Source organism: Cimex lectularius, unplaced genomic scaffold, assembly GCF_000648675.2.
Source record: "Cimex lectularius strain Harlan isolate CLEC.00 unplaced genomic scaffold, Clec_2.1 scaffold14, whole genome shotgun sequence".
In the NCBI taxonomy this organism is placed as follows: Eukaryota; Metazoa; Arthropoda; class Insecta; order Hemiptera; family Cimicidae; genus Cimex; species Cimex lectularius.
This window is the reverse complement of record NW_019392637.1, coordinates 2,984,398-3,012,248: the sequence shown is the minus strand read 5'-3', so window position 1 is coordinate 3,012,248 and position 27,851 is coordinate 2,984,398. Positions and strand designations below refer to the sequence as shown.

Below are 27,851 nucleotides of genomic sequence, written 5' to 3'. Positions count from 1 at the left end.
TTCATCCTCAATAGGAGACCACTACCGCCCACTAGCACAAACCTGCAAAACCAACCAGTTCCGTTGGTCTAACTTCGCGTTTATTAACCTAAATCCTATATAATTTTGACGAATGTTTATTATTTATACCTTAATTGACCTGAAAATGCAAAATTAAAAATGGTGAGGGGTTGAATTTGCCGTTTATAGGAAACCGCTGTCACGTACATCAAGTAAACTTCAAAACCAAGCTTTCCCGTGATTTTATTTATTTTTTGATTTTTATAAATTGCACAAATTCTATTTATTTTTAATTTATGTTTACCATTTAATCTTGATTTTGTTAGAAATTGTTAAATAAGAAAAGGTAAGGAATGAAATGCATTGATTTTTCTGGAAACCCTGACCACAGGTGGAAAGAAGGCCAATTTTGGGACCCGAAAACGAAGTCAGTTTGTGTTTTCCCCTATATTCCAAAATTTGTATTTTAGAGGATCATCGCTCTTTTACATGTTTTATGTTGGTTCTACTTCGAAAGGGTTGCGGGGGTTCGGGGCTTTCCTCACCACCCTCGCCCTTGCGTAATTTTCCCACGTCCAGCCCCGTGTGAAAATTCATTTCCCGGGACATTTTCCACGACGTCGGAATAAGGGTGGGCCGTGGAAAGGGCTGTTCCCACCCCCCGGAACGACGACCACCCCAAGCCACCCGTGTATGTATATTCGGCGTTGACCAAGGATGGTCAAGTGGGCTGCGCGCGGCGATGTATAGATCGGCCATAAATCTAAGATTATCCGTAGTCGGCGTCCTCTGAGGAAGCCGGGCCGTTCGACTCGGATCGGAAATCATCCTTTACACGCGTTCTTCGCCCCGGCACCTGAATCGATATTGACGGAATTCGGGGATCGCCAGGCGAAAGTCAACAAATCGGACGAGAATCCCAAAGGGGCCGGCGAGCTTTTGACGTTTCCAGCGTTTTTCAACACTTCGACATAGGCCTTGCATCAACAAAACCCAACAACACATCAATTCCAAAGGGAATCAACTTCAGGATAAACGATAAACCCCCCCGAAAAAAACACGTTTTTTCTAATATTACAGCCAAAATTTTGTCAAAAAATCCAACCAAACACCAATTTTGACCACTACTTTAAATTCTTTTATCAATTATGAACCGATGAAGATTAAATCTATAACAATATACTTGAATAAACTATTAAAAAGCCTAAGAAAGCGAAGAAAAGTAAGAATTCACCAATTTGGCTCAAGACTTGGTAGCCAGCTCCCACCAGATTTTATTTTCACCCCGCTTTTTCATTCCTCTATCTACTGTGATGTATATCCACCATAAATCGATAATAATAGACGTGCAAAAACTATTTAAAAAACTAAGAAGCCGAGGAAAAGTAAGATTTTCAAATCTGTCAGATTACGGACGAATATTTGGCAATCTGATATTAGCAGATCTTATTTCTGAGCAATATTTCTGTGCATTTAACCTATTTTAACATACCTAGGTCAGGTCTATGATAATAAACATGAAATGAACTATTAAAAAATCCTAAGAAAGCGAGGAAAAGTAAGAATTCCTCAATTTGCACAAATTTGGATCAAGACTTGGCAATCTATTCCCAGCAGATTTTACTTTTGAGCGATATTTCGGCGTATTTACCTATTTATAACATACCTAGGTCAAATATATTACAATAAACATGAATGGACTATTAAAAAACATAAGAATGCGAAGAAAAGTAAGAATTCCTCAATTTGTCTGAATCTGGCTCTAGACGTGGTGTCTGCTCTCACCGGATTTTATTTTGAACCCAGTTTTACATTCCCCTATGTACTATGATGTATATCCACCTTAAATCTATAAAAATAGACGTGTGTACTCTATTTAAAAAACTAGGAAATCGAGGAAAAGTAAGATTTTCAAATCTGTCAGATTATGGACGAATATTTGGCAATCCGTTCCCGAAAGATATTATCTTTGAACAATATTTCCACGTATTTGACCTATTTCTAACATACCTAGGTCAGATCTATGACAATAAACATGAATGGATTATTAAAAAAGCCTAAGAAAGCAAGGAATAATAAGAATTTCTCAAATTGCCTGAATATGGCTCTCGACTTGGCAATCTTTTCCCAGCAGATTTTATTTCTGAGCAATATTCCTGCGTATTTAACCTATTGTTAACATACCTAGGTCAGATCTATGACAATAAACATAAAATGAACTATCAAAAACCTAAGAAACCGAGGAAAAGTAAAAATTTCACAATTTGCATAAATTTGATTCAAGACGTGGTGGTCTGCTCTCACCAGATTTTATTTTCAACCCAGTTTTACTTTCCCCTATGTGCTATGATGAATATCCACCTTAAATCTATAAAAATAGACGGGTATATACTATTTAAAAAACTAGGAAATCGAGGAAAAGTAAGATTTTCAAATCTGTCAGATTATGGACGAATATTTGGCAATCTGACATTAGCAGATTTTATTTCTGAGCAATATTTCTGCATATTTACGTATTTATAACATACCTAGGTCATATCTATGACAATAGGCATAAATGAACTACTAAAAAGCCTAAGAAAGCCAAGAAAAGTAAGAATATCTCAATTTGCCTGAATATGGCTCACTCAAGACCTGGTGGTCTGCTCTCAACAGATTTTATTTTCAGCCCGGTTTTTCATTCCTCTATCTACTGTGATGTATATCCACCTTAAATCTATACCAATAGACGTATATAAACTATTTAAAAACACTAAGAAGCCGAGGAAAAGTAAGATTTTCAAATCTGTCAGATTATGGACGAATATTTGGCAATCTGATATTAGCAGATTTTATCTCTGCGTATTTAACCTATTTCTATCATACCTAGGTCAAATCTAGGACATTAAACATGAATGAACTATTAAAAAAGGCTAAAAAATCGAAGAAAAGTAAGAATTTCTCAATTTGCATAAATTTGGCTCAAGACTTGGCAATGTGTTCCCAGCAGATTTTATTTCTGAGCAATATTTCGGCGTATTTACCTATTTCTAACATACCTAGGTCAGATCTATGACAATAAACATGAAATGAACTATTAAAAACCTAAGAAACCGAGGAAAAGTAAGTGTTTCTCAATTTGCATAAATTTGGCTCAAGACTTGGCGGTTTGCTCTCAACAGATTTTATTTTGAACCCAGTTTTACATTCCCCTATGTACTATGATGTATATCCACCTTAAATCTATAAAAATAGACGTGTGTACATTATTTAAAAAACTAGGAAATCGAGGAAAAGTAAGATTTTCAAATCTGTCAGGTTATGGACGAATATTCGGCAATCTGATATTAGCTGATTTTATTTCTGAGCAATATTTCTGCTTATTTAACCTATTTTTAACATACCTAGGTCAAATCTATGACAATAAACATGAAATGAACTATTAAAAAACCTAAGAAAGCGAAGATAAGTCAGAATTTCTCAATTTGCCTGAATATGGCTCAAGATCTGGTGGTCTGCTCTCAACAGCTTTTATTTTCAACCCGGTTTTTCATTCTTCTATCTACTATGATGTATATCCGCCTTAAATCTATGTAAATATCGGAAATTTAAATGAGAAAATTATACCAGGCTCCAAACCTTAACATATCGAGAAAAAGTCAATTTCCATCTAGTTTTTATATAAACAATGTATATATGTACATATATATAAGCAGTGTATATATAAAATTATAGGGAATTAAATTGTAAAAATTTTCCAAATATTGATGCAATGGGTGATTTCTCTAAATTCTATCATTTCGTGGGAAACTGCTATTCTCTTATAAAGTGACAGTATTTTTAAAGTTTTATGCGATATAAAATTGGGTAATGGTATATTTAAACAGGATGTATATTAAAATATGTTAGAGGAAATTACAAAAAGTGTAAAATTTAGCTGGCAAGTTAAGATTTGGTGCGTATTTTAATTTTCCAATTTAAACGATATTTTTGGAGTTTTCGTGTGGGAGAAATTTTCTACTTGATATAAATACGATAAATATTGTGTAAAAACCGTGTATTATAAAACTGTAAGGAAATACTTTACAAAATGTTGAAAAATTAGCTGGAGATGGAAGATATTCGAGATTCTTGGATTTCGTGGGAAACATAATATTCTCATATAAACTGATAGTAGTTTTAAGGTTTTTGTGTGATAGAAAAGTTGTTAAACCTACATTTGAACAGATTTTATATAAACAAATTGGAAAATTAATTAGGAGAATTGAAAAAAGAACCACCTGGAAATTAACTTTTTCTCGACATGTTAAGATATGGAGCCTGGTCTAAGTTTCTTTAAATTTTGGATTTTTTATGTGAAAGAAAGGTGCTGCATATTCTGTATAAACAGTGTACATATAAAACTATGTGGAAATAAATTATAAAAATGTTGGTGGAATGTGTGATTTCTCGAAATTCTAACATGGGAGAGGTACTATTTTTATATAAATTGACAGTGCTTTTGAAGTTTTTATGCGAGATAAAATTGTATATTGCTTTATTTAGATAGAATAATTTATAAAAATGTTGAAAACTTAGCTGGAAATGGGCTTTTTCTCGGTGATGCAAAGTTTTGACGCCAAATCTAATTTTCTCATTTAAATTTCTTGTCTTTGGGTTTTTTATGTTATATAAATTTGCCGAATAATAAAACACTGTATGGAAATAAATTAAAATTGGATATAGTCTATGGAAATGGGAGATTTCTCAAGATTCTAACGTTTGGTAGAGAACCTTGTCGTCTCGTTCAAACTAATTTTAATTTTAGGTTTTTTTTATATTATAAAATGTAAAATTTTGTAATAAAACAATTGACCTATAAAAATATGAGGAAATAAATTTTAAAAATACAGAGAAACTGATTTGCAAATGGGTTTTTCTCGAAATGCTAATATTTGGTAGAGTATCTTGTCTTCTCGTTCAAACTAATTGTAATTTTAGGGTTTTTATGTGATATAAAATTGTAGAATAGTGTAACGAAAGAGTTGAACTATAAAAATTGGTGGAAATAAATTAAAGAATATGGAAAAACTGGTTGTATATTGGCTTTTTCTCGAAAAGGTATAATTTTGTGTTACTTATATAAACTATTTTCTATTTTTGTGATTATTATGTAATAGGATTTTTAAATATTATTCTTATCTTATAAATTAAGGCGCATTTCATACAAGTAGATGAAGTGCAAAGGAATATTGCTTAAAAAATAAAATCTTTTGGCAGAAGTTTGCCAAATCTTGGGACATAGTTTGACACGTTGGTTCAATTTCACTTTTCACTAGTTTTTTCTAGGTTTTACATTTTTTCACTATTTAAATTTAAGGTAGTTTCATGCTCGCCCTCTGCACCTAGGATATCCAACGTCTGTTGACAATTTGAACCCGGTCCGAATCGAATTTCCCAGGTTTCCCGGGCGATTTTCACGGTCGACCTGAGCCCGATTCGCGTCACGTTCCGAGTCCCCCCCGGGTCAAAATTAGCGGACTTAATTTGCTTAGGCGGACTTCGGACGTCGAGGGTCGCGCGGAAAACGGAATCGCAGGGTGGATTTTCCAGAAGCGCGGCCACCCCCGGCCAGGACCGACCCCCCGGACCGCCGCGACTCACTGAAAGCATCACAAACTAGAAGTATAAAGGGAACTTTTTAAAATATTTATGCAAGGTTTGAAACTTTATCGGAAACTTCCTTCTTCCACTGGGCCTCCCCGGTTTAAGAATAGACTTTATTAATTCCATAGTTCACCCGGCGGGGGTGTTTTAATAAAGAAAGTATAATGTTGATGGCAACTTCGCCCGGGCAAACTTTATGTTATAATAATTGGGGGGGGGGGGGGGGATTGGCCAACAGTATCAATTAAAAAAAACGGAATATTCAAATTTATAATAATTTTTATTTTCAAATTGTTTCAAAAAACAAAAGAACAAAGGGCCGAAGACAAAACAAAAAAAATCACATTTTTGTATCAGTTCGATTTTTTTTTGGCGTTCATAAAATGAGAAGCAATCATAAAACAGAACGATTTCAGCCTCCATACGTTAGAATCTCGAGAATTTATATGAGAAAATTACAGTTATTTTATCAGAGAAAAGTAGCATTCCTGCGAAATCCTAGAATCTCGAAAACATCCTATTTCCACCAAATTTGTGAACATTTTATAATTAATTTCCATATAGTTTTATTTATCCACTATTTTATAAACAATATTTAACAATTTATACCACATAAGAACACTAAAAATATATGTGACAAAACAGGTTCAGTCACCAAATCTTATTGATAATGTAATATCAATAAAAGTCCATTTCCAGCTAAATTTTTAACATTTTCATATATTTGTATATACATTCTGTTTAAATATAGTATTTAACAATTTTCTATCATATAAAAACCATAAAAACATTATTAGATTATACGACATTAGTATCGTTTCCACCAAGTGGTAGAATCTCGAAAAATTACCCTTTCCATCAACAGTATCCACATTTTTATAATTTATTTCGCTATATTTTTATATATACACTATTTATACAGAATATGTAGGACCTTTCTACCACATAAAAACCTTAAAAATATCAGAAATTTAAATGAGAAAATTATAGCCCGTTTCAAATGTTTACATGCCCATTTCCATCTAGTTTCTTTCAGTTTTTATAATATATTTCCTCATATTATGAATACAATTTGTTCAAATATCGTATTCCCCAACTTTCTATTATATAAAGATCTTAAAAATATCCTAAAAACCAAAATGTACATATAGGTTTCTATGAGAAGAGCAGCTTTTCCTCAAAATGTTAGAATCTCGAAAAATCACTTATTTCCATCAACAGTATCCACATTTTTATAATTTATTTCCATATAGTTTTATTTTTATATTTATAAAATTTATAAACAATATTTAACTAATTTATATGAAAACAATAGTAAAGCCGTCAAAGCTTCAAATGTCAACAAAAAGTTCATTTTCAGCTATTTTTGCCAGTTTTATGTAAATTATTTCGTTATCTTTTATATACAATCGAATTTAGATGTAGAATTACACAATTTTTAATAAATAAATACGAAAACGTACGTGAAAAAATTAGCCTAGTCATCAAATCTTATCAGTTATCAACATGTCGAGAAAAAGCCCATTTCCTCGTAGTTTTTCCGGTTTTTATAATATATTTCTCTATATTTTAGACATAATCTGTTTAAATATTGTATTTATCAACTTTCTACTACATAAAAATCCTAAAAATACCCTAAAACCTAAAAATATATATATAAGTATCTATGATCAGAAGAGTAGCTTGTCCAACAAATATTAGAATCTAAAGAAATCACCCATTCTTTCAACATTTTCCTCATTTTTATTATTTATTTCCATATAGTTTTAATTAGACAATATTTATACAAAATATTTAAGTAATTAATACTACATAAGCACACTAAATATATATGTTTATCGAGAACCCAGGACCAGTAACCAAATCCCTACATGTCAACAAAAATCCCAGTTCAAGGTAATCTTTCGACATTTTAATAATTTAAAATTGTATATACATCTGTTTAAATATGGCATTATATAATTTTATATCACGTAAAAACCCTAAAAATATACGATAATTTATACTAAAACACTAGCCCTCACTATAAATCTTAACATGTGAACAAAAAGTTCAAAAAAGTTTTGACATGTAGTCTGTTTAAATATATTATTACACAATTTTATAGCAGATATAAATCCTAAACAATCAGATATTTATATGAGAAAACTAGTCCAGTCGTCAAATCTTGACATGTCAACAAAAAGTTAATTTCCAGCTATTTTTTTGCATAGTTTATTCGTTTATTTTTCTATATTTTGATATGTAATCTGTTTAAATATAGTATTGCACAATTTTATATCACATAAAAACCCGAAAAACATGAGATATTTATATGAGAAAATGAGCCCAGTCGTCAAATCTTGACATGTCAACAAAAAGTTCATTTCCAGCTATTTTTTTGCATAGTTTATTCGTTTATTTTTCTATATTTTGATATGTAATCTGTTTAAATATAGTATTGCACAATTTTATATCACATAAAAACCCTAAAAATATTAGACATTTATATGAGAAAATGAGTCTAGTCATCAAATCTTGATATGTCGAGAAAAATCCATCTAGTTTTTCCAGTTTTTATATTAGATTTCCCTATATTTGAGATATAATTGGTTTAAATGTCGCATTTCCCAACTTTCTATTATATAAAAATCTAATTGTATATGTAGGTTTTCCACCAAATGTTAGAATCTCGAAAAATAACCCATTTCCATCAACATTTTCCACATTTTTATTATTTATTTCCATATAGTTTTATTTATTTACTATGTATAAACAATATTTAACTTATTTAAGCTACATAAGAACACTAATAATATATATGTTTATGTAAGAAAATAGGACGTCACCAAATAATCTCCAAGTTTCCTGATAATTTTTCAACAGTTTCATAATTTAATTCCCTAAATTTTTATATACAGTCTGTTAAAATATAGTATTTAACAATTTTCTCTTATATAAAAACAATAAAAACACAATTAGATTTTATGAGAACAGTATCTTTTCCACAAAATATTAGAATCTCGAGAAATTTACAATTTTTAATAAATGATTATTTGGAGATCGTGAGACGCGGTCTGGTGTGAGGTAGGTTTAGAAAAACATTATTTATCGTGCCAACGTTTCGACCTTTTTTGAGATCATCTTCAGGGCCTTGCATTGGCAGCATTTCAACAAAAAGGTTCTCGAAGGACATCGCGAGTAATTAAAAGAAACTTGCATCGGCTATTAATCAGAAAACCTTTTTTGTTGAAATGCAGGCAATACAAGGCCCTGACGATGATCTCAATAAAGACCGAAACGTCGCACGATAAAGAAAATATTTTTCTAAGACCTACGTTACACCAGACCGCATCTCACGGTCTCTAAATAATCATTAAAGGTAGTGACCACACATTTCTATAAATATTTTTTATGTTTTTTTAATTCATTTTATTATAGTTTATATGTAGACTGTTTATACACAACGTTTATCAAATTGAGATAATTATAAAAACCCTAAAAATACGAAAAAAATATCAGGCTCCAAATCTTTACATGGCGAGAAAAAGCCCGTTTCCAGGTATTTTTCAATGTTGTATGTTTAAATAAATTATTACACAATTTTATAGCAGATATAAACCCTAAAAAATCAGATATTTGTATGAGAAAACTAGCCCAGTCGCCAAATCTTGACATGTCGAGAAAAAGCCCATTTCCATCTAGTTTTATACTGTTATTATAATATATTTATCTACATTTTTATCTATAATTTGTATAAATATCATGTTTGCCAATTTTCTATTACATAAAGATCCTGAAAACCTAAATGTATATGTAGGTTTCTATGAGAAGAGTAGTTTTTCCACAAAATGTTACAATCTCGAAAAATCTCCCACTTCCATCGACATTTTCCACATTTTTATATATTTATTTCCTTATTGTTTTATTTACTGACTATCTATAAACAATATTTATTGCTACATAACAACATTAAAAATATAATTTCTATAATATTTATAATAATATATCTTTTCCACCAAATTCTCGAGAAAACTACCATTTCCATAAACATTTTCTATATTTTTATAATTTATTTCCGCATATTTTTATATGTACACTGTTTACACACTGCAGTTATGAAATTCATAAAAAAATAGGACCAGTCACCAAATGTTAACACCTGAAAAAGCCTATTCCATTCCAAATGTTGGTTTTTCGAGAAATCACCCATAACATTTTCTCCATTTGTATAATATATTTTCATATAGTTTTATTCATATACTGTGTTTATATACAATATTTAGACAATTGAGATTTTAAAAAATAAAAATATTTTATACTTTTCCCTACTTTTCAAATTTAGTTGTACTGTCTTTAGTCTTTTCTTCAAAAGTAGTCTTTCTTAATAGTTTCCACGTCTTCCACACGTTGATGTCTTTTTATTTATTTAATTACAAGAAGTTCCGACAATTATGTGTTAGTCTTGGTGCGTGCCATGGGGCCGTATCGCCTCGCTGTTTTTCCCCCTTCGGCCCTCTTCCCGAACTCTCTTCGTGTCCTCCAACGTATGTAAATCCCGTAAGTCCCCGTCGGCCCAATGCGCATCCTCCGGCCCCCTTTTCCCCCAGAAGGCCGGAAACTTCCTTCTAACCGATTTTAAATACGTCAATCTATAAACCCTCCCGAAGCCGAGCCCCCCCCCCCCCCAGGCCAACGCTGGACGGTCTGCGCCCTCGGGAGAAGCACAGAAAGCGAAACGGGCCGAACTTTGTACGATTGATTTACAGCGTACCACGATCGACGTGGTTTTGTCAATTTTGACAAATTCGCTGAAACTGTTTCGACCCGTCTTGACCATTGGACGATTAAGATACGGATCAATCCAGCCAACCTACTCCCCATTTTTCAATTAATTAATATTTACGAAAGGTATTGGTTGAGATAAAAAAGTCAGCGTCACGAGCGGGATTCGAACCCACGACCTTCGGCTAAATACGCCGTTACTCAACCACTTGGGCTATTGTGACACTGACTTTTTTCTCAACCAATACCTTTCATAAATGTTAATTAATTGAAATATGTTAATTGGTCAATCGGACGGATCTTCACGAAAGCTCTCCGTGGCCATTTCATTTGTCGCCGAGAATCAAATCGATTTCACGGCATTTGAAAAATGGCAAAAAGGAGGGAAAATTCGAGAGGTGAGGTTGAGATGGGAAGTTGTAGTCCGAGCGGATCGAAGTCACGATAGCTCAAGTCGTAGAGTAGCGGCGTATTTAGCCGAAGGTCTTGGGTTCGAATCCCGCTCGTGACGCTGACTTTTTTTATATTAACCAATACCTTTCATAAACATTAATTAATTGAAGGGGAGATGGGCTAGTAGTGGTCATCTAAGATCATCCACATCGCATGCAATTTATGCAATATAAAACAACTAAACATTCAACTCAAACAAATTACATAAACAAGGAAAGAAAATAAATTAAACAAAAATGGAAAAAAATAACTGGAAAAGGTCTTTCTGTTCAGATCTTAAGATTTTATGACTGGGCTAGTTTTCTCATACAAATTTCCTATATTTTTAGGGTTTTTATGCGAAATAAAATTAAGCAATGCAATATTTAAACAAATTGCACATCAAAATATAGTAGAATAAATTATAAAATTGTCGAAAAATTAGCTGAAAAACGGAACGTTTTTGAGATTCTAGGATTTCCCGTATAAACTAATAGTATTTTTAGGGTTTTTATGTGACAAAGTTGGTACATGCTGTAATAAAGGTAAAATAAAAATCTGTCAATAAATTATAGACACGTTGAAAAATTATTTATGATTTGTTGACTGGCTAGTTTTTTTCAAATAAATTTTCTTATATTTATAGGTTTTTTTAAATAAAATACTATATTTAAACCAAAGCTAAAACTATATTTTTACTATTTATCAAAAGATATGGAAAAATTCTAAAAATGTTGAAAAATTAGATGGAAAACGGGCTTTTTTCTCGCCATGTGATGATTTGGAGCCTGATATAATATTTTACAGTGTTACATATTATTTTTAAACAGAATATATATCAAAATACATGAAAGTAAAGTATAAAAATTTTGAAAATTTAGCTGGAAGTGGGCTTTTTCTCTACATGCTAAGATTTGGCACCTGGGCTAATTTCCTCATATAAATTTCTGACATTTTTAGGGTTGTTATATGATATAAAATTGTGTAATAATTTAAATAGATTATATATAAAAAGTAATGAAAGAAAATTGGCAAAAGTTGCTGGAAATGAACTTTTTGTTGACACGTTAAGATTTGGTGCCTGGCCTTTTCATATAAATATTTCTATCCTTTTAGGGTTTTTAAGGGTTTAAAATTGTTCTATGTGCATGTACAAAAAGAGTATAACTATAAAAATATAAGTTGATAAAACGTAAAAAAAAATCTTTTAGAGAAAGTAGTCGAATTTTGGAAATATTAACGTGGACATAGTGTACATCCGGGCTCTTCCTCATTTCTGACCGCGTTCTGGTACGACGATGCACGTGTGTTCGCCCACGTGGAAAAACGTCCCACGTAACGTGACTTTTGACAGATAATCCCTTATAAGTAGACCCAGTTCGGCCGTTACCAAAAAAAAAAAAAAATCCGGCGCGCTGGGGGCGGCCGACCGTCCCCGCCTTCCTTACGCATGTCTCATGCAAACTCTCAGATGGCTAACACGCGATATCGCCTATTTTCCAGTCGCCGGATGACAAATGGAAAGTGGTTGCAGTCCAGTGCCGTTCCCCGAGCCCCAGGAGGAAAATGATGCCCAAGTCCCTGCCCAAGATACAGAGGAAGAAGAGACACGAGTGAGTACAAGTTTTCAGCATAAATCATTTCGCGATAGCCTAACGTTTTGATCTCGAGTTGATCCAAGGGCTTGCTTTACTTAGCCTTCTCTACAAACCCAGTGCAAATAATCCCAGGATATCTTAAAGCCCAGGCCTACTTATAAACTTAACCCTATCCACTGGACCTTAATCTAAATATTGACTTGGATCAATAGTTAAAGTTATGATCGTCTTTGATTGAAAAATTACTGGATCAATAACAGCATAAAATGCAAGGTTTTTGAGGTATGATATGTGTAGCAAAGAAGTAACCTTTTTCTATGATAAATTGAGCCTTTCTTTATCTGAGCCCCTGGACATATGCCTCCAAATCCTTGGGTGTTGTCCCACCACCCGTCAAACCTGATCCATTCTTATCAGACATCAGAAAATCACATCATATGACCTGCAGTATCCTTTCCAGCCACTCCTGACAATCCTGAGTTATCGAGTTCAGCTGTACCAGATCAGGTAGAAGGTCGTGGCAGGAATTTCTTGACGAAGTACCTCTCTTTGAGACTCGAAGTCCTTGGGTGTTGTCTCACCACCCTTCAAACCTGATCCATTCTTATCACTCATCAGAAAATTACATTATATGACCTGTAGTATCCTCTCCTGCTGCTCCTAACAATCCTCACTCCACCTCTAGCGTACCAGGTCTGCGAAACTTTCTTGACGAAGTCCCTGCCCTGGAGATTGAACACCTTGGGTATTGTTCCACCTGTAAACTGGATCCAAACGGCCATTCCTACTTTTTTAAGGGAGTTCTAGTCTTGTTTTTGATGATTCCTTCCAAATATCCTGTCACCCGAGATCAGATCCTATTTCTCTCAGTGACCTCACGAAGTCCCAAGTTCTTTTGAAGTCCTTGTTTAAGTTTAATGACAAGGAGACTTATAAGTCGATGTGCAAACGATCTTAGGTGTCTTGATGAAGCTTTAATAACAGTTCAAGGTCAGCTGGTAATCCAGCAGAACGGATTTTCTTTTTATGTTCTTCTCTTTTTAAAGCCTAGCCCAGTGATATACTGAGGTAAATAAAGTTAATGAAATTAAGTCTTTATAGTGATAGTCGACCTCTTGTCCACCTGGCATCATCATATCTAGGCCGGACGAGGGTGACAATGAATTGAGGCAAGACCGCTTGGGCTATTTCAATTTTAGTTGAGATATGATCAAAAAAGTATGCAATTAGCTGTTTATTTTGAACATCGTCCTCGGTGGTTGCACCGGGTCGTTTCGGCCCTTCAAAATTTGAATTATTCGTTCAAAATCATACTCCGGGCGGAGGAGGTTAACCAAAGGGTTAATTCCGCCAGGGCACGATATCACGTTTTGGAAGGACTTGGCACGTGCAAACACAACTTTCGTCAACTCGTCCCCACCCACGGGCCGGTCCGGCCGGGACTAACTAAGCATGTACTCGACAAACCGTGATACACCTCAGGGAAAGAAGGTTGTCTTCGTTATTGTTATGTTATATATAATATATTTATTTATATTAAAAACTAGACATGAAAGTGGAGTGAAGTGACAACAGAGAAAGTTGGAAAAGAGCTTCTTAATTTAAGTCGTATTTTAAGCATTTATTCTAGCTGAATTAAGAATAGACCTAATACAAACAGAAAAACAAGTCAAAACAGTAAAGAGGCAGCAGGGACAGGAAACAGAAACACAGAATCAACCAGATAAATAATTAAAAGCGTAATTTAGAATTTCCGGTCGATAGCATTTAATATTTTGTCGAAAGAACAGAAAAAGTACAACAGGTACAATGGAAGAAAAAACAATAAAAAAGGAAAGGAAATAAAGGGACAGCATAGAAAAGAATGAAAAGCACAACAAATACCAGATAACTCTCAAGCCATACATACAGCATTTCTAGCTGTCAGTGTTTGATATTTTATTGCCTAAAAACCGAAAACAGTACTACAAATATAAGATAAAAAATAGCAAAGAAGAACAAGAAAGGAACAAGAACAGCAGAGAAAAGAATGAAAAGCCCAACAAACACCAGATAACTCACTCTCAAGCCATGCTTACAGCATTTCTAGCTGTCAGTGTTTGATAATTTATTGCCTAAAAACCAAAAACAGTACGCCAGATATAAGACAAAAAATAACAAAGTACAAGAAAGAAACAAGAACAGCAGATAAAAGAAGGAAAAGCACAGCAAACACCAGATTACTAATTTAACACGTTTTTTTGCGTATTTCTGGCCGTTGAAATTAATATTATGTCTTAAAAATAGAACAATTCAAAAATGAAAAATGAAAAATGCAACATAGAAAAAAAACACAGAGATACAACAGGAAGGAAGTAAAATGAACACCAAATACCTAATTCAGTTCGTAATTTTAGAACTTCTGACTTATTCTGTAGCTATATTTGATAATTTTGTGTCAAAAATATAAACAATACAACAAAACAAGCAAACAATTATAAAAATAAGGCATAATAGTAGAGAAACAGAAGAGGGAAGAAGGAAATAGCCAGCAGCCACCATGTTTCGATTTAAGTCGTATTTTTAGCATTTCTGGCTGGTCTTATTTGATATTTTACTCAAAGAACAGAAATCAAACAACAAACACAAAATTAAGAAAGCTAGGGATAGTAGACAAAATGAAGGAAAAACAGCATCAGACACCCGATTTCGATTGAAAGTCGTAAGTTTAGCATTCCTGGAGCTGTTATTGATATTTTAGATCAAAAATAGAAACAGTACAACAAATACAAAAGTAAAAAATAATAAAACTAAGGCAATTAAATAATGAGACAATAGAGGGAAGAATGGAAAAAGACAGCAGCCAGCAGATTTGGATTTACGACATATTTTTAGCATTTCTGGCTGTTTTATTGGATGTTACTCTAAAACCAGAAATTAATCATCAAACACAAAACATATATAAAAATAAAGCAAGAAAATATACAGTAGAGGGAAGAATGGAAAAAGACAGCAGCCACCAGATTTGGATTTATTTCGAATTTTCTGCATTTCTGTCAGTTTTATTTGATATCTTACTTTAAGCCCAGAAATAAAACAACAAAAACACAAATAAATATATAAAAATAAAGCAAGAAAGTATAGGGATAGTAGACGAAATGAAGGAAAAACAGCATCAGACACCAGATTTCGATTGTAAGTCATAATTTTAGCATTCCTGAAGCTGTTATTGATATTTTAGTTCTAAAATAGAAACAAATATAAAGGTTAAAAATAATAAAAACAAGTCAAGTAAGTAAAGAGACAATATAGGGAAGAATGGAAAAAGACAGCAGCCACCAGATTTGGGTTTACGTCGAGTTTTTTTTTTCAGCATTTCAGGCTCTTTTATTGAATATCTTATTCTAAGACCAGAAATAAAACAACAAACACAAGTAAATATATAACAATAAAGCAAGAAAGTATAGGGATAGTAGATAAAATGAAGGAAAAAAAGCATCAGACTCCAGATTTCGATTGCAAGTCGTAAAAAAAGCATCAGACTCCAGATTTCGATTGCAAGTCGTATTTCTAACGTTTATGGCCGTTGAGTTTCGTATTTCGACCAAAAGATTGGAATAATACAACAAATCTAAACGCAAAAACGACAAGATAAAAGCAAAAGAGAAAATAGATCAGAGAAATAAAAGCAGAGGAAACACCTATTCAATTTGTACTTTTAATATTTATGGCTGTTTAGGTGGGTATTTTGGCTTAAAAATAGAAATAATACAACAAATCAAAAAGAAGAATTGCAAGAAACTGATAAAAGCAGGAAATAGAAGGTAAGAACACAACAGTCACCAATTGTAACATTTATTGGGTTGTCCGGAAAATAATGCAGGATTTTAAGTTTTCATTAAAAAAAATCTATATAAAATATTCTGTTTACGTTTACAGGATTACTCATTTGTATTCCAAATGATATTGTTTGTTTACCTCTGTAGCATTCCGCTACTTGGAAATAATTCAGTCATCCTTATAATGTCAAAGCGAGAATTTCGTACGACTTTCTTTTACGAGTTTAAACTCGGCCGAAGCGGAGCCCAAACGGCTAGAAACATTAACCAAGTCTGGGGCGAGGGTTGTGTTAATGAGTGCACTGTGCAAAGGTGGTTTAAAAAATTTCGGGAGGGAGATTTCAGCCTTGAAGATGAAGAAGGTCGTGGAAGGCCTTCCTCTCTTAATGATGATGTTCTGCGATCAGTGGTGGAAGAAAACCCCAAAACAACTGTTCGAGAACTTGCAGAGCAACTCAAAGTCAGTAAAACGACCGTCGCTGACCACCTCAAGGCGATTGGAAAAGTGAAAAAACTCGAAAATTGGGTTCCACACTCATTAAACGATCGCCAAAAAAATCAGCCCTTTGATGTTTGTGCATCACTTCTTTGTCGAAACAAAAATGACCCATTTCTGGCCAGAATTGTTACATGTGACGAAAAGTGGATTCTCTACGATAACACTAGACGTTCTGGACAGTGGCTCGACAAAGGAGAAGCTCCAATACATTTTCCAAAGCCCCCAACTCATCAAAAAAAGGTAATGGTTACGGTATGGTGGGCTTCATTTGGTTTAATACACTACAGCTTCTTAAATCCTGGCGAAACCATCAATGCTGAATCATACTGTAACCAAATTAATACCATGCATCAGAAATTGGCAGTAATGAAGCCCTCTTTGGTCAATCGGAAAGGGCCCATTTTGTTGCATGACAACGCTCGACCACATGTGTCACGTGTAACGTCACAAAAATTATTGGAGCTTGGCTATGAAACTTTGCCTCACCCACCCTACTCTCCGGACCTCTCGCCTACTGACTACCATTTTTTTAGACACCTGGACCACTACTTACAACACATAATATTCAAAAATCAAACGGAACTGGAAAATGCATTTATTGACTTTATCAATTCTAAAAATTCTGAATTCTACTCAGACGGAATTAATAAGTTACAAACACGTTGGGAGAAATGTATTGAGAGTATGGGAAATTATTTTGATTAAAGAACATTGCTTTAAAGTAACTAGTTTCTTTTTTTTTGTTTAATACCAAAATCCTGCATTATTTTCCGGACAACCCAATATTACTAATTTTATTGCCCATTGCCTTTCTAATTTTGAGTGCTTCCACCTAAAAAAAAGATCAAGTGGACGCGTAAATAAAAAGGGAAAAAGAAAAGAAAAACGAGGCACTTAAAGAATCGTGTCTTGTTCTAGGGGCCTGGCAGCTTTTTAACGCAGACACACCGTCTCGAGCTTTCCTCCTCCGCCTCTGCCCCTCGTCCTGGTACGGCGTGGGTACGAATCGATATAATATAGTTCATTTTTAATATTCTTTCCCTATTTGTCCGCCCCCCCCTCGAGTTTAAATACGGGGCCCGGTGTATTAGAGGCGGGTTGGCGTGTCTTGTTAAAACTTGTTACCCAAACGATGTCGAAAATTTTCTCAAACGGGGATCGATCGTAGGAATGGCGTTTTGGATGGATGAAAATTAATACGCACAACAAGGGACGAAACGAAGAGGAGAGAATGAAAGAGAGAAGACGAAAAAACTGGGAAAGAAAGTAAAGAGACAACAGAGAAAAGAATGAAAAGCACAGAAAACACCAGATAACTATCAAGTGTACTTTTAGCCCTTCTGGTTATAGCCTTTGATATTTTGACTAAAAACCGAAAACAGTACAACAAATATAAATCCAAAAATAACGAAGGGGGACAAAAACGTATAGAGACAGCAGAAGAAAGAATGAAAAGCACAGAAAACACCAGATAACTATCAAGTGTACTTTTAGCCCTTTTGGTCGTAGCCTTTGATATTTTGACTAAAAACGAAAACAGTACAACAAATGTAAGGCAAAATATAACGAAGGGGGGATAAAAAAGTACAGAGACAGCAGAGGAAAGAATGAAAAGCTCAGCAAACACCAGATAACTATCAAGTGTACTTTTAGCCCTTTTGGTCGTAGCCTTTGATATTTTGACTAAAACACGAAAACAGTACAACAAATATAAATAAAAAAATAACGAAGGGGGACAAAAAAGTATAGAGACAGCAGAGGAAAGAATGAAAAGCTCAGCAAACACGAGATAATTATCGTGTACTTTTAGCCCTTCTGTTGTTAGCCTTTGATATTTTGCCGAAAAAAGTAACACAATACAACACGTATAAGACAAAACATAACAAAGGGGGGACAAGAAAGTATAGAGACAGCAGAGAAAAGAAAGAAACACAAACACCTTGAGGAGCAAAACTTTTAGCATTCCTGGTTGTTGTGTTTGATATTGTGCCTTATAAATAAACGCAATGCAAGAAATTAAAAAGAAAAACCAAAAAGCAAGTAAAGAAAGTACATACACCAGAGATAAGAAGGAAAACACAACAAACAACATTTACACAATTCAACTCGTAATTTTAGCAATTCTAGTTGGAGCGTTTGATATTTTTCCCAAAAAAGAAACAGTACAATAAATAAAAGAGAAGAAAAAACAATAAAGGAGGCAGAGAAACTGCACGAAAAAATTAGGAAAAACACAACAAACACCAGATAAACAAGTCAATTATAGCCGTTTGATATTTTTCCCTAAAAATCAGAAACAGTGCAAAAAAATAAAAAAGAAGAAAATAAAATAACGTAAAGAAACAGCAAAAATGAGAAGGAAAAGTACAATACTCACTAGATAATTTTCATATCGTACTTTTACCATTTCTGACTGTTGTGTGAGATATTTCGCCTCAAAAATAGAAATAATACAAGAAATCATAAATTTGAAAAAATATATTAAAAAAACGGAAAACAAAATAAAGTTTTTCGTTCTTAGTTTTTCACGATCTGGATCCCAGATTGACTAAAGGAGAGATAAATGTCAATTAAAAAAAAATACTTTGGATTTGAAGGACTTAATTAGTTAGGATGTAATCATATTTCATAGGTTTATTTACTGCGCTATGTTTGTTGATTTTGGATGACCAAAAAAAGGCCTGATAATGCTTCAATTCCTATTCATGGGCTGTATGATGTCTTCAAACTTTGAGGTGTAGTGGTAGAGAACTGTTGGCCAGGGATTAAGTCCAATGGTGTTCAGAGGTGTCTTCGGAGAATAAGAAGCATCTTTAGAAAACAAGAACAGAATAATAAGAAACCTTGAATATAGTAATAATAGAGGGAAAAAATTAATGCTTTGATTGGTGCGGCAGGTTAATTTCCTGCCGGATGATATTCGAGCTTTACCATCGCGAATAAGTCTCGGCCGAAATGAAAATAGGGAATAAAGTTAAATTGGGTCTGAGTGCGTCGCGTGTCCTCCGCCTCCTCTCAAGGCCCAGTTCGGCCGATATGCAATTAAGTTGATAAAGCAACAAGCCTTTTCCAAAGAGAGGCGCCTTTAAAAAGCCCTGGGGGAAAAGTTTAAACTTAATTAGCCGTCGCTTGGGATGGCGTGGCGTTTAACTTTCAACCCTGGAGGCGGGGTTGATCGAAATCCGGGGGCTTGACAAGACGCAATGGTGCACCACGTTCATCTCTGTCATCGATTGTAGTGGGATTAACCTACGTGCGTGTCGGGGGCGATGAGAAAGTCCGGTGACCCAGAGAGGGCCTCAAACCGTCTGCAATTAGCGAAGGTATCGCGTCTGCAGCTGACGCCTTTCCCTGGCTCAGGTCGATAAGGGCATTAATCACGTCCTCGTTACAAAAGGTGTGATTTTTCACCTATTTATCGTATTGTACGCCTACCTTTTTGTATTCCAAAAACTAGCTGGGAGAGAGAAAAAAACGAGGTGTTATCACATCCGGGTCGATATGCACATGACATCAGAAGAATCAAAAGCCTAGCTTAAATAAGTTTAAATGTGAATCCTCCCCCGCGGGTGTTCGTGAAGAGGGGTGAAAATATGACGTCCGGAGGCGGGGGGGACTTAGCGATATGCCCCGCGATGAACACGCCACCTCCGTCAGTCGGGACAGGGCCAATGTACAGCAAGGATCGGCCCGCTACCCCCTGCCGGTGAGTCGAACGCTTCCAATGGAGCTTTACATGTACCCGAGGCTCTTTTCTGACAGGAAGTACGTAGAAGTTTAAGTGGAGCACAAAAATGCACATTAAGAACAAAAAAGATGCACTAGAGCCAACTGATGACAGGACGACACCAGATGGTCCATTCACTGAAAACTTCAAAGTTCAAGCTGGACTTTAGGCTTAGATTTCTTAGTATAAAGGATCATGCTCCTTCTCTTTTTATGCACGTGGTGACATCCAAGGGTATCACAAACCGACCGTCCTCATATTTACCTGGCCTCTTAAGCGATTAGAACAATCGGTTAAGTTATAACCAAGCCGAGAATACTTTGCTAAGCTGTACTACCAAAGAAACTAAGTCCCCAGTTACTCCATTCCCTTAGAAAAGCTAAAAACCAAAGATGAAACTTTATAGTGCATCACAACCCACTTTCTCTTTATTTTACCTTATCTCCTAATTGCTTAAATCACTCGACTAAAATGCAGTCTAACCAAGAATACTCGGCTTATCTTTATTACCAAAGAAATGAAGCCCGCAGTTATTACATTCCCGTAAAAAGGCTAAAAACCAAAGATGAAACGTTATAGGTCATCACAAGCAACTTAAACTTTATTTACCTAACCTCCTAACCTACCTAACCTAAGCCAAGAATACTCCTAAGAACTAAGTCCCCAGCCAGTCGTTTAGAAAACTAAAAAAAAAAAAAATCAAAGATAAAACGTCCTAGGACATCCCTCTGACGGGTTGCCCAGTTAATTGCAACGTTCATGGTACGTTAAGTATGGCGTGCAACTTCTGCTGTGCTGTTCATAGTTTGAATACCTCAGACATTTCTAACACTCTAGACAGTCAGAAAATCCAAATAAGAATAGTACGAGGTCATCAGTTTGCTTTACAGCTTGCCCAGTTAAGTCTTAAGTATTTTGGGCTTTATGTATGGCTTCCAACTTTCATAATATTTTATCAAGCTGATTTGTTGAGGTTTTGAAGCCCTCAGAGCTTTTGAAGTCTCCGAACAGTCAAAAAATTGAAATAAGAATACTAGAAAATTCAAATAAGATTAATAGGAGGTCACCAGATCGCTTTGACACGTGACCAGTTAAGTCCTAAGTAAGTTGGGCTTTGAGTATGTGATTCAACTTCGTTATTGTACTTTGCCAACTGCTTTTTCGTGTTTTTTTGCGTTTTAAAGATACCTTTTGCTTTGGTTGCCTTTGTTTTCGCCTAATTATTCTATTTATATTAATAATATTTTGACGTCGGAGAGAACATAAATTTTTGAAAACCTTTGAGAATAGTTGGTTTAAGACAGGCAAAGAAGGAAGTGTTTTGATTTCCACTGAATTTCTAACTTTTTACTTTGGTGGGCGGTATGTTATTTAGGTTAAACCCGCATTTTATTTATTTTAACGCTGATTAAACTGTCAGATGTAGACTAGGGTTAATGAGGGGGTGGTTTTTTTTGTAAATTTTTTTCTCGTTTGACAAACGCTTCCGTGTCGCATGTTATTGAATTGTAATGGGTCGTAGACGGAGAGGGATTTTTATGCCTTTCGTGTCTCGGTATCATTGTACACGTATAATGTCGCAGACGCGTTATTAAAGGGTTAAATGATTGTTTTATCTTTTTTTTTTTGCAGGGGTCCAGGGATTTTCATGGAACCGGTGGCACCTCAGCCGCCTAAATGCCCGATCTGCACTGACCATGGGACGGTAAGACTGCTTTCTGGGACGTTTTTTTAACCCTATCTTTTAATTATTTGGTTTATTCATCCCCCGTCGTGATTTTGGACGAGGGTCCTGTCGAAGACTCCATGTTTAAAAGATCCCGGAGACATGAACGCCGGTCGAATTGCAAAAGGTGGAGCTTTTTTCTTCTTTTTTTCTGAAAATTTCATACAACGCCGTGATGCAACATTCACCCGGCTAAGACCCTCGTCACTAAGGGTGGTTCAATTATTCAGAACCAAGCCCGCGCGAGGGCTGAATCGGACCCCTTTCTCCTAATTGACCACTGGTGGAAAAAACCCGGTTTTTGTTGACCTTTTTCAATATTTCAGAACTACTTCGAACTGGAGTGCGGTCACCTGGTGACAACCCCGGCCTCGACGCCGGTCCCTGTGGACGCATCGGCGGAGAGGAGGAACCCGAAGTATTCAGACTTGAAATGACGTCGATACAACAAAAAAAGTCTCATTTTTTCTTCTTTTAATCCAGAGGCACTTGCGCCAGACTTGCGGGATGTAAGCAGCACCCGACCCTCATCCCGCCCCAGGTCGTCGCACACAGACTCGAGTTGTACAAAAGAGCACCGCAGATTTCAGCAGCCCCGAGAGCCCAACCGAAGCCGAGGAAGAAGAAAGAACCGCCCGAGCCGCCCCTCGAACCAGACATCAGGTCTATTTGTAATAAACTATTATATTAACAATTAGTCTTGTCTTTTTTTATCTATTAGTTCGATAATTTCGAAGATATTCACGTCGGTATGGTCTCAGTTCAAATGACTACAACGAAGAATCGTCATTCTGGGCACCTTTATCTTAGCACTAAAAGTCCTTGTAAAGACTATTATCTGGATGGTAAGTACAATGTAAGACCACTTGGTCGACAGCCACTGTGTAAAATAGGGCCAAACTGGCACAAGAAGACAAGTAATACTATATGACATTTGTCAGGTTATCTTGTTTGAAAATATTCCCTCTCAAATTATTCAGGTGAATGTCATTCACATAATAGTAAGTACAATATTAGACCTCTTTGTGGACACCCACTTTGTAAAATAGGTCCAAAATGGCACACAAGGGTGACCCACAGTAATACCATATGACCTGTGTCAGGTTATCTTGTTTCAAAATATTCCCTCTCAAATTATTCAGGTGATAGTGTCATTCACTTAATAGTAAGTACAATATTAGACCTATTTGTGGACACCCACTTTGTAAAATAGGTCCAAAATGGCACACAAAGCTGACTCACAGTGATACCATATGATCTCTGTTAGATTATCTTGTGGAAAACATATCCAGTATGGCTTGCAAATTTCATAATTCTTTACCCAACTGTTTTGTAAACGTTTGCAAGGTCTAAATACAATGCAAGTCTGGTCAGCCTGAAAATCCAATAAGAGAAAAGTATGACGACATCAAATTGTCGGGTTGCCCCGTTAAGTCCTAAGTTCGTGGGACTTCGAGATGTCTTGAAAACTTTTGATAATTTGATATTAGTTTTCCAAGCTGTTTTATCAACGTTTTGAAAGTGTCAAGGCGTTATAAGACCATAGTCTGCGGAATAATACAAAAGGGAATAACTGTGAGGTCATCAGATCCCTTCGTCGGGTTGCCCCGTTAATTCCTAAGTACGTGGGACTTCGAGTATTGTTTGAAAACTTTCATAATACTTTGCCAAGCTGTTTTGTCGACGTTTTGAAAGTGTCAAGGCGTTATAAGACTCTGGTCAGCGGAATAATACAAAAGGGAATAACTGTGAGGTCATCAGATCCCTTCGTCGGGTTGTCCCGTTAATTCCTAAGTACGTGGGACTTCGAGTCTGATTTGAAAACTTTCATAATACTTTGCCAAGCTGTTTTGTCGACGTTTTGAAGATCTCAAGGCTTGTGAAGTCTCCGAACAGTCAGAAAATCCAAGTGGCCGTATCACATGGACTGGTTGCCCAGACGAGTCGTAAGTACATGGTGAAACTTGGTCGTTGTACATTGCCAACTGTTTTGTTCGATGTTTAGAAAACAGACAAGAAGAAGCAGACCAGTGGTACCATATGTTCTCTCAAACTACTTAGGTGGCAATGTCAATCACTAAGTGATAAGTACAATATTAGACCTATTTTTTGGACGTCCAATTTTAGTTGTTCTCACCTTTTCGTCTTTTTGTTCAATTGTGAAGGTAACCAGTGAGAAAATCTTGCCCTCTCCCAAACATCTAATGAAATTATTACATCAGACCAATTTTTGGAAGTCCAAAAATCTGCCCATGAAGTTATTTTGGTCAGTTGTCAAGATGTCAAGAAGACATTGATTCGTACATAACAGAAAACTACAATTAATTAAGGTTTTTAGTTGAGATAAAAAAAGTCAATGGCACGAGCGGGATTCGAACCCACGATCTTCGGCTTAATACGCCGCTGCTCTACCACTTGAGCTATCGTGGTGCTTCGAACCGCACCTGTTTGAATTTTCCCTCCTTTTTGCGGTTGCGATGGGAAGTTGGTGTCCGAGTGGATCGAGGTCACGATAGCTCAAGTGGTAGAGCAGCGGCGTATCAAGCCGAAGATCGTGGGTTCGAATCCCGCTCGTGCCATTGACTTTTTTATCTCAACTAAAAACCTTAATTAATTGTAATATATTAATTGGTCAAGCGGACCACGAAATTAGTGAATTTAATAACAGAAAATATTATTGGACGAGCATTTAGACTAATGTTACGAGATTTAAAGATGACCAAAAGTTGTACATTATTAGATGTTGGCCTATTGTCAGGATGTACAGTTTGATAAACTTATTCCCAGTTTATAACAAATTAACCTGACCGTTAGCCAAAAATTATATACTGGACCAATTTTTGGACGTCCACAAATGTGTCTAATGCTTGTTATGTACTTTTTTAAATAGTGTTTATTTTCAATGTATGGGGAGGACGGGTTTTTCTAACTTAACTGAATGTCCTGGCCTTCGGCCCAAATTTTGGACGCCCAAAAATTGGTCACATATCGTAAAAATATCAATAGATGTTTAGGACATGTTTTCTACCTGGATTTGCTGCTCATCGTCCAGACTCCCTTGTTGAAAAGATTTTGGTGGTCGACTCGAAACAATTAGTCGTCCAAAAATTCGTAAATGTTTCTTCTGTATAAGTTTCTACAAGTAGTCTACTGACCATTTGTTTAAAAAAATATTGGACTTCCACAAATGTACCTAATGCTTGTTATGCGCTATTTTAAATCCTGTTTTTTTAAACTTTACAAGATATTTATTTAGAAGTCGTGAGATGCGGTCTGGTGTGATGCAGGTTTCAGAAAAACATTTTCTTTATCGTGCCAACGTTTCGATCTTTATTGAAATCATCTTCAGGGCCTGGGATTTACAAACATTGTTTACATATAACAATTACCTTTTGGATGTGGAAAAGTGAATTTATACAATGCAAAATATATTTTTTATATATTCAATCAAAGCATTTCTACTCACTCAAAGTGTTTGTCTTCTGTGTAATTGTGCCATTCTTGCGTTATGTCTTTTTCTTCCTCTGTTTTTGTGGATTTTTGGATTGCCTAGTCTACATCCGTAATTAATTACAACAAATCAGATTTTCCAATAGCTAAATTAATTAATGGCACAATTACACATAAGACAAACACTTTGAGTGAGTAGAAATACTTTGATTGTATATATAAAAAATATATTTTGCATTGTATAAATTCACTTTTTCACATCCAAAATGTAATTGTTATATTTAAACAATATTTGTAAATCCCAGGCCCTGAAGATGGTCTCAATAAAGATCGAAACGTTGGCACGATAAAGAAAATGTTTTTCTGAAACCTACATCACACCAGACCGCATCTCACGATTTCTAAATAAATATCGATTAACGGTCACTAATCACCACACATTTTTACAAGATATCCTGACCTTCTGCCCAAATTCAATATGCGAAGGATTTTTGGTCTTTCATAATCGGAAGGCCAATTTTTTTTTTTTGATTTTACATTTTTCAGCCTGTTTTTTCCCCACCTTGTATTTTAGACAGGGTGTCGCGGTCGTTTTGGACAACGGAGAGTAACGCCCGACAAGGCCGGCGATACTAAACTGCCCGTCAGAGATGTAAGGCGGGTCTCTCGAAGAAAACAAAAGGGCAAATTGTTCTTTTTTTATTTTTTATTTTTTATTTTTTATTGTTCTTTCTTTCAATATTTGGGAGTGTAAAATAAAAGAAGGATTTTTAATCAATTTAATTTCCAGGGAGAACGGCCGTATCCTGGGTTCAAAGGTACTTCCAATAATGGCCCTACTCCTCCAGAGGAAAGGTAAAGGGATTCCTTTATCCCCCGGCGGTTTTGATCGTTAATCGGTCCATTTCTTTTGTCGCAGCCGATGAGACGGACCAGGAACAACAGGAGGCCGACCAGGAACAGGAAGCGGAGCAGGAAAAGAAGCCCGGGAAGAGGAGGCTGACCGTCCAGTGCGTCCAGCTTCTTCCAGACGCCGAGTCCGCCCCTCAGAGGAGGAACGAGAAAAGGCCTTGGAAAAGAGAATCCACTTTGAAAAAACGCTGATTATTTAGAAATTTTGAAATTGTTCAATTTTTAACCCTTTCAATAAACTTTATCCCGTCGCATTATGTTTATTAATCCAAGGTTTAAATTAGAACTGGATAAAGTTGCACAAGTTTTTTTGGACCTCTTGGGGTGGGTGAAGGGTCGTTCCTTTGTACAGTCACCCGTCCACCCCCTCCGTGGGGAGGCTCCTGTACTGGCTGTACTTTTACTGCTCCGTTTTAGTACCGCGGAGGCCGAAATTTCGTTGTACAGTCGGCCCCGGGTTTATACGAGCGTACAGTCAACCGAGACCTTATACATCACCTGGGCCTTTTCCACGGACAAAGGGGTGGTGGAGGAAAAAACCACCCTCGAGCGGTGTCCGTCCGAGGAAATTTCCGCCCTCGGAAGGTGCGAGAAAAGAGGTTAATTCGGGAAACTCAGTGGAATAAGAGGCAAAAGGTGCCAGAAGAAAACCTAGTTTTCCAACAGAAAAAAAACTTTCTCATACTGTTTCGTCGAATACATAATAAAAAAAGTAATTATTCAGATATCGTGAGATGCGGTCGGGTGTGATGTAGGTTTCAGAAAAACATTTTCTTTATCGTGCCAACGTTTCGATCTTTTATTGAGATCATCTTCAGGGCCTGGGATTTACAAACAATGTTTACATTTAACAAATACATTTAGGATGTGGATAAGTGAATTTATACAATGCAAAATATATTTTATATTCAAACAAAGTATTTCTACTCACTCAAAGTGTTTGTCTTCTGTGTAATTGTGCCATCCTTGTGTGTCGTGTTGAGAGTGCCAGTGAGATTTTGCTGTTTCATGTTTATATATGTTTGGTTTTGAGGAGGTGGGGAAGGAAGTCGGTATATAAAAGACAATTTTGTGCAAGGCGTCGGCTCCTTTGAAGTGAAAAAAGCCGACAAAGGGGAACAATGTGTTGGTAATAGTTCGGCCAGATTATTCTTTCAGGATTATATAGAAAGGGGATAAAAAAAAAAAAAAGTAATTAATAAAAAGTCCTATATGTCACGTCTGATAGGCGATTAAAAAAATTGTGATGACCATAATGACCAGTTCAACCTAAAATCTCATCACCAAACCAACCAAATTC

The 27,851-nt window shown here is 35.5% G+C and overlaps 1 protein-coding gene across 5 annotated transcripts in view; it reads left to right on the top strand.

The window, feature by feature from the left end:
• Positions 1-27,226, top strand: part of LOC106671933 (E3 ubiquitin-protein ligase Zswim2-like) — a 67,297-nt gene extending 40,071 nt beyond the window's left edge. Inside the window, exons 8-13 of one of the 5 annotated variants that reach the window (XM_024226610.1) lie at positions 12,325-12,434; positions 22,096-22,168; positions 22,516-22,607; positions 22,673-22,852; positions 26,430-26,494; positions 26,559-27,226. In XM_024226610.1, the coding sequence (XP_024082378.1) occupies positions 12,325-12,434; positions 22,096-22,168; positions 22,516-22,607; positions 22,673-22,852; positions 26,430-26,494; positions 26,559-26,743 (705 nt within the window). In that variant the 3' untranslated portion in view covers positions 26,744-27,226. Of the gene's footprint in view, positions 1-12,324; positions 12,435-22,095; positions 22,169-22,515; positions 22,608-22,672; positions 22,861-26,429; positions 26,495-26,558 lie in introns of all 5 variants that reach the window. The other 4 variants (XM_014402928.2, XM_014402926.2, XM_014402925.2 and 1 more) reach the window with 4 other exon arrangements.
• The last annotated feature ends 625 nt before the right edge of the window (positions 27,227-27,851 follow it).